The sequence below is a fragment of the Chionomys nivalis genome, chromosome 22 (genome assembly GCF_950005125.1).
Source record: "Chionomys nivalis chromosome 22, mChiNiv1.1, whole genome shotgun sequence".
Classification (NCBI taxonomy): Eukaryota; Metazoa; Chordata; class Mammalia; order Rodentia; family Cricetidae; genus Chionomys; species Chionomys nivalis.
In genome coordinates this window covers 36655864-36673933 of record NC_080107.1, presented here as the reverse complement: position 1 = coordinate 36673933, position 18070 = coordinate 36655864, and the positions used below count along the sequence as shown (strand labels likewise).

General features: G+C 34.5%; 1 protein-coding gene across 7 annotated transcripts in view; it reads right to left on the bottom strand.

Annotated features, from left to right (window-relative positions):
• The window catches only part of Lrp1b (LDL receptor related protein 1B), a 1777797-nt gene that overhangs the window by 254765 nt on the left and 1504962 nt on the right, over positions 1-18070 (bottom strand). For all 7 annotated transcript variants that reach the window (XR_009056008.1, XM_057755646.1, XM_057755649.1 and 4 more), the window contains exons 48-51: positions 15667-15780; positions 15275-15424; positions 6919-7041; positions 4649-4768 (exon numbers count right to left, since the gene is read on the bottom strand). Coding sequence is in view for 6 of the 7 variants with exons in the window: in XM_057755646.1 (XP_057611629.1) it covers positions 4649-4768; positions 6919-7041; positions 15275-15424; positions 15667-15780 (507 nt within the window). In the remaining variant the exon portion in view is untranslated. The remainder of the gene's footprint in view (positions 1-4648; positions 4769-6918; positions 7042-15274; positions 15425-15666; positions 15781-18070) is intronic.

Genomic DNA, 18070 nt, shown 5'->3' with positions numbered 1-18070 from the left:
GTCAGGCCTATCCTCTGCTCTGTTCAGACAGAAAGAGCCTATGAGTAAAGGTCAGTATCCTATTAATATTTTGGAAACTGGAATTCTGTCCTGAACTCTGACATCAGCCATAATTTGTATGATTTCATGCACATTTATCAATCTCTATGCATTTTTTGTTATCACATATCAAAAGTTAGAAATGGTTAGTGATGGAGTACAGAGTGAATTGCAGTTCTGAACTCCTAGCATGCCATGTCAGAGGCAAAATATGCTTGGTAAAATTATGCTAATTTACATCACCATAATATTTGGAAGTAGGGCTTTGAAACCTCTGTTCTAATGGATTTCCCGAAAGGGTGTTTTGGCACAGTAAATGTTAGGAGGCTGAGTTATTTGTAAGGCTCTCTTCCAATTCTAAAATATTAGATATGTTTGCTGACTGAAATTTTGGTTGTAAGAAGTTCTTAGGCATGTAAGTAAATTGAATTTGAATAGACTCATTATTTTGAATAAAAATAAATATGGTTCACTATCATTTTCTTCTATACTTAAAATTGTTTTCAAGACATTGTTGAGAGATAGAGAGTAGAAAGAGAGGAAGTGGAAAGGAGAGAAAGAGAATGAAAGGTATAATATCACTTAGTAAGGTTAAAAAGACAGGAAGGAGCACCAAGAAAAAGAACAGGGATAAACTTATGGTCACAGTGCATGAGATATATATATATATATATATCTTTATCCATGGAAAATTCATGAACCCGAGGAATAACATTAGTTTGTCAGGATTTCATACCCTGGAAATCAGATATGAGTACAGTGACGCTGTATAACTCTAATGCCTTTGCACCTCTTATTAGACTGTATCTTCTATAAGACAGCAGTTGTCAGTGGAACTTACCAGTGGCTAGTTAAAAAAAAAAATGTCAGAAACAAGATGACTTCATGCACTAGAAGTATGCTTATCCCACAGAAGTCCTATTTTAGAACTTAAAGATTTATAGTTAAGGAAAAGAATAAAGAAGCTAAAGACATGTATTTAATCAGTATTTCTTATCGTGGCACATGCCTTTAATCCCAGCACTCGGGAGGCAGAGGCAGGCGGATCTTCGTGAGTTCGAGACCAGCCTGGTCTACAAGAGCTAGTTCCAGGACAGGCTCCAAAACCACAGAGAAACCCTGTCTTGAAAAACCAAAAAAAAAAAAAAAAAGAATTTGATAATAGCTGGGTGGTGGTGGCACATGTCTTTAATCCCAGCACTGAGGAGGCAGAGGCAGGTATGTCTCTGTGAGTTCAAGGACAGCCTGGTATACAAGAGCTAGTTCCAAGACAGGCACCAAAGCTACAGAGAAACCTTGTCTTGAAGAAACAAGACAAAACAAAATTTAATAATGACCATTATGTTTTACATTTATCTCTTGTATAATTGTACATTGCTCCAGCCATGAAAAAAATTGGGGGGCTGTCTTAAATGCAAGAAAATAAATTGTCTCTTTCAGGAGATAATGCCAATTTTATGTTGTCCACTAGGCAACTCAGTCAAGGTTGAGAATTATAAAGAACTTCTGTCTCTGATAAAACAATCTAAACAGCTGATCATTCTGCTGAACTATGAATGTAGAAAGACACTCAACTCTGTACAGGCAAGTGAATTTATTACTCAGGTCTTCTTCTGCCTAAAATGACATTAAAAAGAAATCAAACCTACTATAATGAGTAAAGGATGTGCAAGTATAAATACATATAATACATACAATAAGTGCTGGGTAGATAGATGAATAAATAGATAAAGAAACAAATAAATGCTATGATGAACAACTGTAAAGACTTTATGGAGCTTAGCTTGCTGTATTCTTTTAGCCCTTCAGAGATCTAGGTAGTAGTATCATTTAAACCACAAGATAAATACTTGTGATTATTATAATAAATCACACTGCATTTGCAGCTGAATTACATAGCACACATCTAATAGTTAAATACATAGTAGGTGAATGTAGACATTTACTGCTACTACAATGCCATAAATATTAAATTTCATACTTGGAAAACTGTATAAATTGGCTGAATTTCCTTATTTATAAATAAAAGCAATGAGGTGTCAATGCTTTATTACAAAATGGACATACAACATAGGTGGTCAATGATAGTGAAAATCTATACTAACTTTCACAATTCAACTCAGGAATGTGAACATATGTCATAAAGCATGACTATTTTGTCTAAATATGCCAATCAATGTCCAGCTGGGCACCCCACTCTCTAGGTCCTCCATCTAGGGGCAAAACCACAGGGACCTCCCCCACCTGCCTCAATTGCTCTAGCCAGAAAGTAGGTAAGCTTCCTGTAGGTAGGCTGCTCAACACCATTATTCTGTTGATCGGACCCCGTAAACTACAAGTCCCAATCTGCCTGCAAACCCTTCTATCCCCCCGCGACCTCAGAGGAACTCTGAAGCATAGACTGTCCTAAGATAGGACTAAGAGAGGAACTCCCAAGCACAGGCTGTGTCTGCACAGAATGGATCAAGAGAGCAAACCAAGAACGCAGACCAAGAGAGGGGACCAAGAACACAGACCAAGGAAAACCTCAGTGTCTCCCTAAGACACAGACAGCAACAGTACAGAGCAAAGCAAGAACAGTTCCCAAAAACGTAGAAAGCAACTGCAAGGATTGGACCTAGAGGCAAAGATACTGCCAACACCACTTGGAGGTGGCAAGATTCATTTATCAACTTAAAAAACAGCATGGTAACTCCAGAATCCAGTGGTCATACAACAGGAAAACTTGATTATTTTAACCCAAAAGAATCAGAAGAAAATGATTTTAAATGTAAATTTATGAAGATGGTGGAAACTTTGAAGATGAAATGAAAAATTCCCTTAAAGAAATTAAAAAAAAAACAAACAAAAAGAGAAGAAATTAATAAATTTCTTAAAGATAACCAAGAAAAAGCAATGAAACAAGTGAAACTAACAGTTCAAACAGGCCAAGAATTAAAGACTGAAATAGAGGCAATGAAGAAACACAAACTGAGGGAATACTGGAAATGGAAAATCTGGGTAAAAGAACAGGAACTACAGAGGGAAGCATAACCAACAGAATACAAGAGATGGAAGATAGCATCTCATGTGTTGAAGACACTATAGAGGAAATAGATGCATTGGTCAAAAAAAAAAAAAACATTGAATCCAAAAAATTCTTAATACAAAATACCCAGAAAATCTGGGATACCATGAAAAGACCAAATCTAAGAATAATAAGGCTACAAGAAAAGAAGTACTCAAGCTCAAAGACACAGAAAATATATTCAGCAAAATCATAGCAAAAACTTTCCTAACCTAAAGAAGGATATCCCTATGAAGGTACAAGAAACTTACAAAACACCAAATAGACTGAACAAAAAAAATGTTCCCTTACCATATAATATTCAAAACGCAGATCATACAGAATAAAGAAAGAATATTAAGAGCTGCAAAGGAAAAAAAGCCAAATAACATATAAAGACAAACCTATCAGAATTATACTCAACTTCTCAGTGGGAACCATGAAAGCCAGAAGGTCTGTAACAAATGTTCTGCAGACACTACGAGACTACGGTTGCAAGCCCAGACTATTATACCCAGCAATGTTTTCAATAACCATCAATGGAGAAAACTAGATATTCCATGACAAAACCAGATTTAAACAATACCTATCCACAAATCCAGCCCTACAGAAAGTACTAGAAGAAAAACTCCAACCCTAAGAAGAAACTGCACCCACAAAAACACAGGCAACAGATAACCTCACACCAGTAAACCCCAAAGAAGAGAAATGCACAAGTGCTACTCCCAAAAAATAGCAGGAATTAACAATCACTGGTCATTAATATTTCTTAATATCAATAAATAAAAAGACACAGACTTAGAGAATCGATACAAAAGCAGGATCCATCATCCTTCTGCTGTATACAAGAACACACCTCAACCTCAAACACATACTTTACTTCAGAATAAAGGTTTAGGAAAAGATTTTCCAATCAAATAGATCTAAGAAACAAGTGAGTGTAGCTATCCTAATATATAAAAAAATAGACTTCAAACTAAAATCGATCAGAAGAGATGGAGAAGTACACTATATACTCATCATAGAAAAAAACTCCATCAAGACGAAGTCTCTATCCTGAGCATCTATGCCCCAAATACAAGAGCATCCACATATATAAAAGAAACATTACTAAAACCTAAATCACACATTAAAAACCACACACTAAAATAGGAGACTTCAACCCTTCACCCTCCCCAATGGATAGGTCAACCAGACAGAAACTCAGCAGAGAAATAAAAGAATTAACAGATGTCATGACTCAAATGTACTTAACAGACATCTACAGAATACTTCATCCAAAATCCAAAAAAATTCTTCTCAGCACCTCATGGAACTTTCTCTAAAATTGACCGCATACTCAGTAACAATGCAAACTCCAACAATCAAAAAAAAATTGAAAAAATAGCAAGAGTACATATGAAAAAGAACAAAATCAAGTACACATAAATAAAAATGTGATGATGTTTAATACATTAGAAAGCACAGACATGCTATATGTGTGCTTCACAATGATTAAACGCGCACACTACTTAAAACTTCACAAGAAAAATATTATTGGAGCGCACAAAGGAAGCTACTCACCACAAATGCTGTCGCTCTCATCAAAGCTATCTCCACAGTCATCCTCCCCATCACATATCCAGTGTTTAGAAATGCATTTTTGCACAGAACAAGCAAATTGGTTCCAAGAGCAAGAAGAATCTAGAAAACAAACATGATTATTTTAGGAGGAAACACTAGGAAAATAAGTGCCGGTGATCTTTTGACAATAATGCAACCACAAACAATACTATATTTTTAAAACGCTTTACAAAAAGAATTCTATTAAAATGATAAATAATTGAGGAAATAGATATTTTTACCCTTGTTTGAACATTCCACAATAAAAACATGTATCAAACATAATGTGGCATCCAGTGAACATACATAGTTGACAAAGGTTAATTGATTATAATTAAGATCATCTTAAAGTAGATTGTACTGTAACAAAAGGTTTTTCTTAGACTCTTTCTACAGGTTTTCTAAAATCAACCACTCTATAATAAAGTATACCCAGTTAATACTCTCTATGCTGACTTGAAATGAAGATTGACAACAGCATGCAAAATCCTGTGCTTCCAGCTTGCACAACCTTGTCTCTACAGCTTACTTCTAACAGGGCTTATCTCTTAGCTAGTGGTCATGGTGGCTATACTCTGTTAAGAAAATCTTCGATCACCCAACTGAAATAAATACTCCAGGTGCAGAAAGTAGCATGTTCTTTGTTTTACTCCGTCTCTAACCAGGAGAAAACCCTGCATTATAAAGAATACAACATGACCATCAAATACTTATTTCCAAAAAAGATTTGAGGAATGAAGTTCTAGTTTGACAATAGCATTGTCCTTTTAAAAAGTTCACATGTTGGTTCTTTCATTACATTGTCTGAAAGTGATGGAGTTTGGAATTTTGGAGTAAAAACTACAAAATTCATTAGAAATATGGCAGTTTTTTAATACTAGATTAGACATTTTTAACTCTGCCCTTCCTGTAGGTAGCACACTGTTTTAAGTGAAATGAATTCCTTCTGAATATAATCATCCAAAGCATAATTTTTTTTATTAAAATATCATTTTGACTTTGCTTTGTCATTGGTGGTCTTCTTATCAGTTTGGAGAAATTCAGAATTACAGAAGAAACAACTCTCTGGACGTATCTGTCAAAGGTTATTGTGAGTAGATGCACTCGGGTATGAAGCCCTACCATAAACGTGGGACAGGGTCTAGGGCACACTCCAAAGCTGAGTTAAGTCCGCTATTCATTGTTCTCTGCTCTTTGAGTATGGTCTCAGTGTGACAAGCTACCTCTTGTTCCTATGGCCATGCCTTCTCTGTCATGATAGACTATAACCCATCTATCCGTAAACCCCAACGCTGACTTCCTACCTTAAATTGTTTATATCAGCAAGAAAATGAACTATCACAGGCTTTGATTCAAAAGAAATATTTTAAGAGTTGTATTTTGCTTTCAAAGATTTTCTTGGATGACCAGAAAAACAAAGGAAATTTAGGCAATTTTATTTGAAGAAAAACATAATTTAAGAAAATTTAATCATTTAATAGTTCTCGGTTTAGAGATTATGAATTAACATGGACTAATTCTGAAGCATTTTTTTCCAGAGCAGAATCTGACTCTAATGTGAAGATATGCAAAATCTTAATTACAAAGAGCATACTTCACTGTTTCCTCATGGAATTTACATTAAGGAGAGTTTGACATTTCACTAAGGATTCTTTTTTAACCTTTTTCTAACTTCATTCAACACAGTGTGCTTGTGTTATAATAAAAGAGGCTTGTTTCTCTCATACAAAATCACAAAATTACAAATTTTATAAAATGAAATTTAAAATGCTTTCTTTTCTTCCCAATACAAATGAACTTTACACACACACACAAATAATGAAATAGTGAGAAAGGGAAAAGTCCTTGAAGAAATAAATGCTTGAGTGTATTATTTCAAATCATGCACAAATAAAATCAAAAATTAAAACCATCATTTAATCTGTAAGAATAAGTCTGTATTTTTGAAAACTTTTTCTCATAACCAAATGTAACTATATTAACAGGAACTATATTAACTATATTAATAGTCAAAAATGAAGCTACCTCATTAACACTAATGTTGATAACTATTATTTTAAATATACAATTGTAAGACAAGTCTGGGAGAAAAGTTGTTAGGCTTTGATATAATTGTCTGTGTCTGCTTTTATAGTCTATTAACAATATTGTGCATTAAGTTCTTAGTAAGGGTACTCGAATATGAGTAGTAATGCGTGCAGTTCATACAACAAGGCAGTGTGGAGGCTTACCACAGTGGAGTTCATCCAGCCCATCGTCACAGTCCTTCTGACCATCACACACCCAGGTATTCAAAATGCATCTTCCACTAGGACAACCAAAATAATTCTCTTCACATTTGTGTTTGTTTTGAACTATGATAAAACATAGAATGCAGTGTCAAATACGTTAAATTAATCTGAGGCTTTGGCAATGTTTGGTGATACAATATTAATAACACCTGAGATGGAAGAGACAAACCAGAAAATACAGAACAAATCACCCCAAGTCCTGAAGAAGGCCAAGGTTGCAATGACCCAAGAATAAGAACCCATCGCCAATCATGAGGGACACCCTTTCCATAGACTTGACTATAAATTCAATCCAAGACTGATCGTAGAACTGGAAAAAGTAGTTGAGGGAAATACTGGAATACTCATTGAATCAATTCGATGAATCATTCAATTGTAAAAGTAAAAAAAAATGGAAATAACTTAATTTTCTCAAAAGTGGATAAAGACAGAAATCATACTTGTATTGGAAATGAGTTCTGTGTTTATAATAAAAGTACATTAAGCATCATGTCTCTTGGCTTTAAATAGGGGAGGTGGATTCAGTGTCTCTATTGTCCTGTCTTGAGTATCCCTTGGTAGGAATTAGGCAATATTCTCAGTTTTAAGGAAGAACAATTGTGCAATAGAATTTTAAACATTATCTGACTGATGAAGAGCAAGTAGATGTATAATTATGAGACCTATAATATAACATTTAGTTAATATTGATCATATATCTTCTAAATTATCACAATACAAAAATATTCTGTATGTAAATCATTTCTTATATTCTGATTTTCTTTGAAAAATTGAAATATTATATAAATTTCATAGAACACAGAATATTCTATAGGTTCTTCCCCAAAATTGAGCCTATTTATCCCCTTGTAACCTTGGTTAAGATAAATTGAGATGTGTCTTCCCCATAGTCCTTCAGAAATAGATGCCTACAACTTATTTAACAATCGCATTGATTGTTAATGATTGAAATTCAAAATTATCCTTTACCTTTTGTAAACACATTTTAGTGAACTCACCAACATGACAAAATTATTTTACACATTACATTTTCTGGGATGATATATAGATCACGTGACATGTGCAGCTTTGCACACAGCAATCCTACACTCCCTGTTCACCTGCCACTGCCCGCAATCCTGCACTCCCTGTCCACCTACCATTGTCTACATGAGCATCCTACGTTTTTTACCTAGTGTAAAACTCTGCTAGCATTGTAAGATAACATTTAAAATAATGTGTTAATCTTAGAACAGAATAATCTTATAAAAGAAAAGCACTAGTTTAATAATTATTATGTAATAATCTCTTGAACACACTTTCAAAATTGACTGCAGATATAGTGAGAGAAAGAATGTTTCACTGTAAATAGAACTTTAGATGAATAATTTTGACACACAAGATTGATGAAACTAAAACAATAAGGATTTTACCTAATCTTTTAAAAATATTAATTCATTCTTCCTACAGACCTTTGATGGAGGTGGGTCATCTTTCTATCTGTTGTTTCATTGGTTAAGTAATAAAGAAACTGCTTGGCCTCTGATAGGACAGAAAATTAGGTGGGCAGAGTAGACAGAACAGAATTCTGGGAGAAAGAAGCTGAGTCAGGCAGTCGCCACGATTCTCCCACCCGACACAGATGCAGGTTAAGATCTCCCTGGTTTGAGAGGTAGGTTGAACCCGACTTTTCTGAAAAACCACCACACTGCTTTCCAAAGTGGTTGCACCAGTTTGCATTCCCACCAGCAATGGATGAGAGTGCCCCTTTCTCCACAACCTCTCCAGCAGAGGTTATCATTGGTGTTTTTGATTTTAGCCATTCTGACAGGTGTAAGATGGTATCTTAATGTTGTCTTGATTTGCATTTCCCTGATTGCTAAGGAAGTTGAGCACGATCTTAAGTGTCTTTTGGCCATTTGAACTTCTTCTGTTGAGAATTCTCTGTTCAGCTCAGTGGGTTCTTGATCCTATTGCATGTAATGGCTTTGTGGGAGCCCAGGTAGTTTGGATGCTCACCTTAATAGACCTGGATGGAGGTGGGTGGTCCTTGGACCTCCCACAGGGCAGGGAAACCTGCTTGCTCTTTGGGCTGAGGAGGGAGGAAGACTTGATTGGGGGAGGGGGGGAATGGGAGGTGGTGGCAGGGAAGAGGCAGAAATCTTTAATAATTAAATAAATTAATTAATAAAAAAAGAAAGAAAGGAAAAAAAGCAAAACACAACAAAATATGTGTTAAAAATACAAAAAAAAAAAAAAATCTCCCTGGTAAGCTACCACCTCGTGGTGGTACACAGATTATTAGAAATGGGTTAATCTAGATGTGAGAGCTAGCCAGTAAGAGGCTAGAGCTAATGGGTCAAGCAGTGTTTAAAAGAATACAATTTGTGTGTTGTTATTTCGGGTAAAGCTAGCCTTGTGGGAGCTGGGTGGCGGGAAGCAGCCCACTGCTCCTATTACTTCAGACCTTCTCAGGTCTCTTTCTCTCTCTTTTTCTCTTCTCTCTCTATTCTCTCGCTCTCTGTGTCTCTGTCTCTGTCTCTCTCTCTCCCTCTCTTACACACATACACACACACATACACACACACACATATCGCATCTTAGGTCCAATCCCTCAGGTTTGTTCCTAGTGCTTCAGTAAGATAACATCTACAACCTCTCTTCCCCCAGTCACACTTCCAATGGATACCACAGACTATTGTTACCTTACCTTCCTTCCTAACTGGTCACTGAATCTCACATCTGACAAAATCACACATTTCCTGTGAACATGTCAGGCAAGAGGCCAGAAAATCAGGCAACAAATAGTTATCATACTCGTTGAAAGTCCCAAGAGAAAACAGAATCCAAGGAACAAAACAAACACTCAAAAAAGACAAACCCAGAAATAAATACCTAGAAATTACTCCAAACCAGATCCCTAAATGCTATCTTAAGGACACAGTTAACAACAGAGGGAGCAATGTGTCACCATTAGAGCACAGCTATCATAATACATCAATATCCCATCACAGAGGAAGCCAAAGGAAACAACTTTAAAGCAAACTTTATGAAGACAATAGAGATCCTTAAAGAAGAAGTGAATAAATCCCTTAAGGAAATACAGGAAAACAGAAATGAATAAGTTCCCTAAAGAAAACAAAAAAAATAAACAATCAAATAGTCGAAGGAAATAAATAAAACTGTTCAAGACCTAAAATTGAAAATGAAACCACTAAAGAAAACACAGACTGCTGGGATCCTGGAAATGAAACATTTAGGAATTTAAACAGAAACTACGGAATAAAGTTTCACGAACAGTTAACAAAAGATGGAAGACATAAAAGATATTATAGAAGGAACAGATACATTGTTCAAAGAAAAATAATAATCTAAATTTTTCCTGAGAGATAACATCCAAGAAATGTGGGACACTATGACAAAACCAAACCTTAGAATAATAGGAATAGAAAAAGAAGAATACCAGATCAAAAACCCAGAAAATATTTTTAACAAAATCATAGAAGAAAGTTTCTCTAACTGAAAGGACATGCCAATAAAGGTATAAGAAACTAGGAATACATCAAATAAGTTGGAACAGAAAAGAAAGTTCTTGCATCACATAGTTGTCAAAGCATTAAACATACAGAACAAAGAAAGAACATTAAAAAACTGCAAGGGAAAAGGCAAAGTAACATATAAAGGCAGAACTATAAGAATTAAACTCAACTTCTCAATGAAGACTAAAATCAAAAGGGACTTGAAAGATGACATGCAGACTCTAAGAGACCGAAGTGACCAGTACAGATTACTATATCAAGCAAAAATTTCAACACCACTATGGTTTGAAACTGAATATCAACAATATCAGAAACAACAAATCCTATAAATTCATGGAAACTCGACAGGTTTCTACTGAATGACTGTGGAGACGAGACAGAAATATAGAAAGATAGTTTCCTAGGACTCAATGAAAATGAATATGCAACATATTCAAACTTATGGGATACATTGAAAGCAGTAGTAAGAGGAAAATTTATAACACTAAGTGCCTACATCAAAATAACAGGACAGATCCCATATCAGCAACTTAACAGCACACCTAAAATTTCTAGAACAGAGGAAGTGACTTTTCCACTTATCCATAGATGGAAATGCTCAAATTGAGGTTTCAAATTAACAAAAATAGAAGCAAAGAGAACAATACAAAGAATCAATGAAACAAAGCGTTGGTCCTTTGAAAAATCTACAAGATACATAAACCCTTATCTAAACTAACTAAAAGACACAGAAAGAATATTAAAATTAATGAAGTCAGAAATGAAAAGGGGAGGCATAACAACAGACACTGAGGAAATCCAGAGAATCATTAGGTCATACTTTAGACAACTATCTTCCACAAAATTGAAAAAATCTAAAAGAAATGAACAATTCTTGAGAGATTTCACTTGCCAGTTGAATCAAAATTAAAAAAAAAATCTAGATGGACCTAAAACATCAAAGGAAATAGAAGCAGTCATTAAAAGTCTTTTACTACAAGACTTTCAAAGAAAATCTTAGGTACTTCATTTCAAATTATTCCACAAAACAGAAATGGAAGGATCATTGCTAAGTTCATTTTATGAGGCCGCAGTAACACTGATATCTAAACCACACAAAGACTCAACATAGAAAGAGAATTACAGACCAATTTTCCTCATAAATAAATATGTAAAAAATTCAATAAAATACTGACAAATTGAATCTAAGAACACATCAAGAATATCATTCACATAATCAACTAAACTTCATCACAGAGATTTGGGGATGGTTAAATAAACAAAACAATCAATGTAATCTATCATATAAAAAACTGAAAGAGAAAGAAACAAAAATCATTATCATTTCATCAGATCCTGAAACATCCTTTGACAAAATCCAACATCCACTCATGGTGAAAGTCTTGAAAAGATTATGGATACAAGGTACCCACCTAAATTTAAAAAAAGACATTTTAAAGGAAGCCAATAACCAACATCAATTTAAATAGAGAGAAACTAAAAGAAATTCCACTAAAATCACGAACAAGATAAGATTATCCACTTTCCACATATTTATTCAATATAGTATTTGAAGTTTTTGTGGGAATAATAGACAACTAAAGAAGATTAAGTGGCCGGGCGGTGGTGGCGCACGCCTTTAATCTCAGCACTTGGGAGGCAGAGGCAGGCGGATCTCTGTGAGTTCGAGGCCAGCCTGGTTTACAAAGGGAGTTCCAGGACAGGCTCCAAAGCTACAGAGAAACCCTGTCTCAAAAGAAAAAAAAAAGGAAGATTAAGTGGATATAATTGGAAGAGAAGAAGTCAATGTATTGTTATTTTTTATGATATGATAGTATACATAATCAACCCCCAAAAATTCTACCAAGAAATTTCTAGAGCAGATACATACTTTTAGTGAAGTGACTGGATACAAAATTAACTAAAAAAAAAATAAATAAAGGTAGATATAAGTAACCACTCCCCATAAACAATGACAAAGATTGAGAAAGATCTAGCAAACAATAGCCTTCACAATAGCCAGAAATAAAATAAAATACCTTGTAGTGCTAACCAAGCATGTGAAAGACTTGTATGACTAAATCTTCAAGTCTTTGAAGAAGCTATCAGAAGATGGAAAGATTTCCCCATGTTTATGGATTCTTAGCACTAACATACTAACAATGGCCATCTTACCAAAAGCATTGTAGATTCCACTCAATCCCCAACAAAATTCCAAAACAAATCTTTAAGGACATATTGAAAAGCAATAAACAAAACAAAGAAGCAAAACAGAATAGCAAAAACACACCTGAACTATAAAAGAACTTCTTGGGAGTGTAATCATCCCTGATTTCAAGGTATAATACAGAACTATAATAATAAAAGAAACACAGGAAATTGGCTTAAAAAATAGGCAAGTTAATTAATGGAATTGAATCCAAGGTTCAGACATTTATCTATATACCTATGGACACCTGATTTTTGGAAAAGAAGCTAGAGATACACAATAGAAAAAATAAAGCATCCTTAAATAAAGCTGTTGCTCTAACTGGATGTCAGCATGTAGAAAAAGGCATATATATATATATATATATATATATATATATATATATATATCACCCTGCATTAAACTATTAAACTCAAGGTCAAGGGATCAAAGGCCTCAACACAAAACCAGACACACTGTACTCATTGGCACAGGAGACAAGTTGCTGAAGGGAACAGCAATAGCACAGGATGTAAGTACAACAATCAGTAAATGAGATCTTATGACCTCATGACACTGAGAAGCTTCTGTAAGGCCAAGGACACTGTCAATAAGAAAAATGGCAGCCTACAGAATGGAAAAATATTTTTAGCAACTCCACATTCAAAAGAGTACTAATATCAAAAATAAATAAGAAACTCAAGACATCATCAGATCAACTATTCCTATTAAAAATGAGGTACATTTCAAATGACTGAGAAACATTTAAAGAAATATTCAATATCCTTAAACATCAAGGAAATACAAATCAAAACTACTTTGAGATGCCATATTACACCTGTCAGAATAAATAAGATTTTTTAAAAAAGTATAATAGTCCATGCTGTTGAGGATAGAGCAATGGGAACACCCCTCCATTCTTGGTGGAAAAGCAAACTAATACAACCACTATGGAAATCACTATGGTGGTTCCTCATAATTTGTGTGTCTGTTTCTTGATTTGCTTTAATATGTTTTTGTTTTTTAAGAGAAGGAGAAAAAAACAGAACATAAAGTTGGCCAGGTAAAAGGGTGGGGTGGATCAAGAGCAGATGGAGGAAGCACTTGATCAAAATATATCCATCTATCTCAGGACCAATGCTATACTATCCTTGGGCATACCCATCCTTAACCCAGATGATATCTGCACTTGATATCCAATGGCAAATGAAAAATCATTTTTCTCCAAGTGAAACACGCTGGTTGTATATACCACATGTCAGGACAGGTCTGATGCCCAGGAATAGTTTGCCAACAAAATAAAAGGAACTCAATAGTAATTTTTTGAATTTGTTTAATTTTTAATAGCTTTTACATTTTTTCTTTCATCTGTCCTTTGTTTTAATTTTTACTTTCATAATTTGTGTGTCTGTTTCTTGATTTGCTTTAATATGTTTTTGTTTTTTAAGAGAAGGAGAAAAAACAGAACATAAAGTTGGCCAGGTAAAAGAGTGGGATGGATCGAGAGCAGGTGGAGGAAGCACTTGATCAAAATATATTGTATAAAAATAGCTCTGAATTTTAAAAAAAAAGAAGAAAAATAAAACTACTCTTAGATGGAGAACTACAGGTAATAAATAACACTAAAAGAAGAAGAGTCAATTTTCTCCAGAGATTATCTCCCTATTTGGTTGAACAGTACCAAGTGTTCAGCCCTAAGCACCTATAAATAGTAACACTAAATAGACACAGATAGTTGCATTTATTTTTATATATACATATATGTGTGTGTTTGCATTTGTATGAAATGTTTAGAGAGCAAGAGGTTATAGAATTTGGATGGGAATTGTGGGGGATAGCTGAGTTGGAGGGAGTAGGGGAGATGTAGAAAAAAAAAAACAAAGGCCTTAAGTAAAATCAACGTTTTAGCTTTATACTTCTTTCAGTAGAAAAGTTGGGACCTTACTAAGTGAGGTAGGCAAACAACTGTTTGAGGACATAGTAAGTTATACCCTCTTAATCACGTATCCACTTCCAATTATTTTTGTGAGCACGTTGCATGACTTTATTTAGTTTCCTTGTCCTTAACTAGAAGCTATCATCGCTATTATAGAAGTCATTTTCTAAATAGCTAAATGATGTTCTTTAGAGCAGATATGTCAAGCAGAGATGGTTAAGAAGGATATATAAATGTTTCTGTCCAACTACAAACCGATAAAAAATAGCTCCCCTCCCTACCATGTCCAAAGCTGAATGAACGGCATTACCTTAACAAAATCATCAGCTGAGTATCACAAAGTAAGGTCAGTAATAACAATTGTCTTTCTTCTGTTTTTTCTTAAAAATGTTTTCAAGTTTATTAATTTTCTGGTGGATCTTTATAGATTACACAATTTAATGGCTTCATCATCAATTTTGAAAGTACTGATAAGGAGCTAAATGTTAAACAATATGATATTAAATTAATATATATGTCATATGTACCAGTTTGTAATTCATTTGGAGAGATCAAGTGGCATATTTAGAAGAAGATGACTATTCCTGCTCTACATCTAATTCATCCATTCATTCCTTAAGTAGCTAACTATTAAATCTTCAAGACAAGAAATTTTTTTTTTCTTTTGGAAATTACCTGGGCACTTTAATTCATCCGAATAGTCTCCACAGTCATTAGACCCATCACAGATCCAGCTTGGCAGAACACACAGTGAAGTCGAGTTACAGCTCATGAATCCTTTAGATTTCACTCCAAGTTTATAGAAATGTGTGCAATCTGTATTATCTAGGAGGGTATGAATAAAAATGAAATTAAATCAAATTTGCCTAAATTTATGAGATTTCTACCTAGGTCACAGAGACAAGAAAACTGAACATCATCAAGAAAGTAAATACAAAATTATGCTACAAAACAGGGTTAATTACATATCAATTCTGGAAGAAGTTCAAGCAAAAGTTGGACAGTGTTCAATTCAACGCCAACAGGTGTTCAGCCATGAACAAACAAAAGGTAGTAGCAATCCTTACTGCAGTCCTTTTCGTCTGAAGCATCTGCACAGTCCATGTTTTGGTTGCATCGTGCTGATCTTGGAATGCAAGTTCCATCTGCACAGCGAAACTCAACTGTGGAGCAGGTTGACACTATAGAAATCACAGTGAAGAGGTCAATGGATGGAAGAGATTGAAAATTACCTCTGCTTTATATTTTGAGAACTTTCATCAATTTATGCAATTAGTTCGATGTTTGAATTTGTATGTCTAAAGTGACACCCTGGCCCTCTAGCCTTCACCCCAATGTGTCTCTTACGTCCTCCACTAGTATGTAATTCTGCCTTAAATGTGGATTTCTTCATACCAGTTTGTAATTGCCAGTTTGTGTACTTTGGAAACCTCTGGTATAGGTTCCATTCAAGAAGGAGTTAGGTCTTGTTCATTCTGATTATATGGACCTAGGACTGAGATGGCACTGAAATTGCAATGAAAATCCTTCCCCTCCCATCTCATAAAGTTAAAATCATGACCAGAAGCAACTGTATGATTGCATGCCTACAGGGGACTTCTTTTGGTTAAAGAAACAGGCATAAGCAGGAGTGGAGAAAGAGAAGTGGATACTGGGTTTCTTTTATTAATCAGAATGGACAACTGACAATTACCACTGATAAAGCCATCTTTGCAATGGTTCATGCTGTAGATGCTTGAACACACAACTGTTCAACCATGTTGGTGGTGTTTATCATAGCAAATACAGATTACTCACAGTAACAAACATATTATGTCTCTCTATTGCTGTTACAGAACTTTGACTTTAGAATTCCCTCAGATTAGATAAAAAAAATATGCTTCAGTGTGTTAATTTTCTTATATACAGGTTTTAAGCAATACATTATTTTTAATTATACATTTATTTCTAGGTTGCTTACACATTCATTAAAATGTAATAATTTTCAGCAATGTGTTGTAAACATGTGTATAGTATGCTGTGTATGTTAGATTAATCTAAGTGCGATTTTTATTCCAACTTTAACTTCCGCAGACAGATTATATCAGTGAGCAACATAAAGGACTTTGTGATTAAGCAGCCTTTACTTACATTGATATTATAAAGTGCCTATTTAATTATAAACAAATTTTATCAATTGAAAATGGTTTAAAACTATTTTAAAATATGCAGATTTCCCTCAGGGGTATGTATGTCATTTGTATTTCATAACACACTGTTCTTATTATATTTAATTGTATCTTGAAATTGCATACTTATTTGTTTAAATGATGATTAGAATAAATGTTTTATTTACAATTGGTGATTAAAATTGCTTCACTGTTTCTTCATTAAAAATAACAACTTAACATGCAAAACAGATAATGCCATTATCAGAAGAAATAAATGCATTGTTCCACAAAGGGAAAAATAATTTGTATGCCCTAAAAAGAATTTATAATATACCATTCTATTTTATTTCATATTCAGTTTTCTTTCAGTAGAAATAGTAAATACATAATACTGGAAGTACACATGCTAATCATTTATACTTTTTATTTCCCCAATCAGTCTTTCATTAACTATACTCAAAATGATTTCTTACAGTCTCTTTGTTAAGAAAACAGGATGCATTTCTTTGTGAAATAATACTGCAGCTATAAGAAAGCCTACAAAGGTGCATATAAATATGATTTAAACATGGAATCCATGAAAGATGCCAAGAACTCTTGGTTCCATAGTGAAAATCCAACTAAAAAGAAAACCTCCTAAATACCTTAAAATCAAACACAACTGTGAACTTAAAGTTTGTCGAGAACAGTTAGTGAGTGCAATAAGTGATAAGCAGATGCTCAGGAGAGTGGGGTTGAGTGTAGAAAACAGGGATTCATTTCTTCCTTGCGTTAAGAATGGCTACAGGCAGGCAGGCAAGCAAGTATGGTGCTGGAACAGCAGCTGAGAACTCACATATAAGACACAATCATGAGGCAGAAGAGAGAGAGAGAGAGAGAGAGAGAGAGAGAGAGAGAGAGAGAGAGAGAGAGAGAGAGAGAGAGAGAGAGAGAATTAACTGGAAATAGCATGGGATTTTAAGGCCTCAAAGCCTACTGGAAGTGATAAATCTCCCGCAACAAGTCCAATCTTCTAATTCTTCCCAAATAATTCTATCAGTTAGGGACCATTTATTCAAATATATGAGCCTGTAAAAACTGGTCTCATTCAAATCAGAAAATAGGGTTAGTAAATCCTGGGCATACGAATGGACTGTCATTAAAAGAGAATAGCTGTGAAGTGCAATGGATCCTCTTTGCACATGTCTTCACTGATTTGGTGACTAGCTATAGAGTTTGAGAGCCACAGGAAGGTTAAGCAGAGATGAACGAGAAAGAAATTGGACTTTGTAATAAGCCTACAACATTCTGTGTTAGTGTCAGGATGGTTGTAGGAGATTAT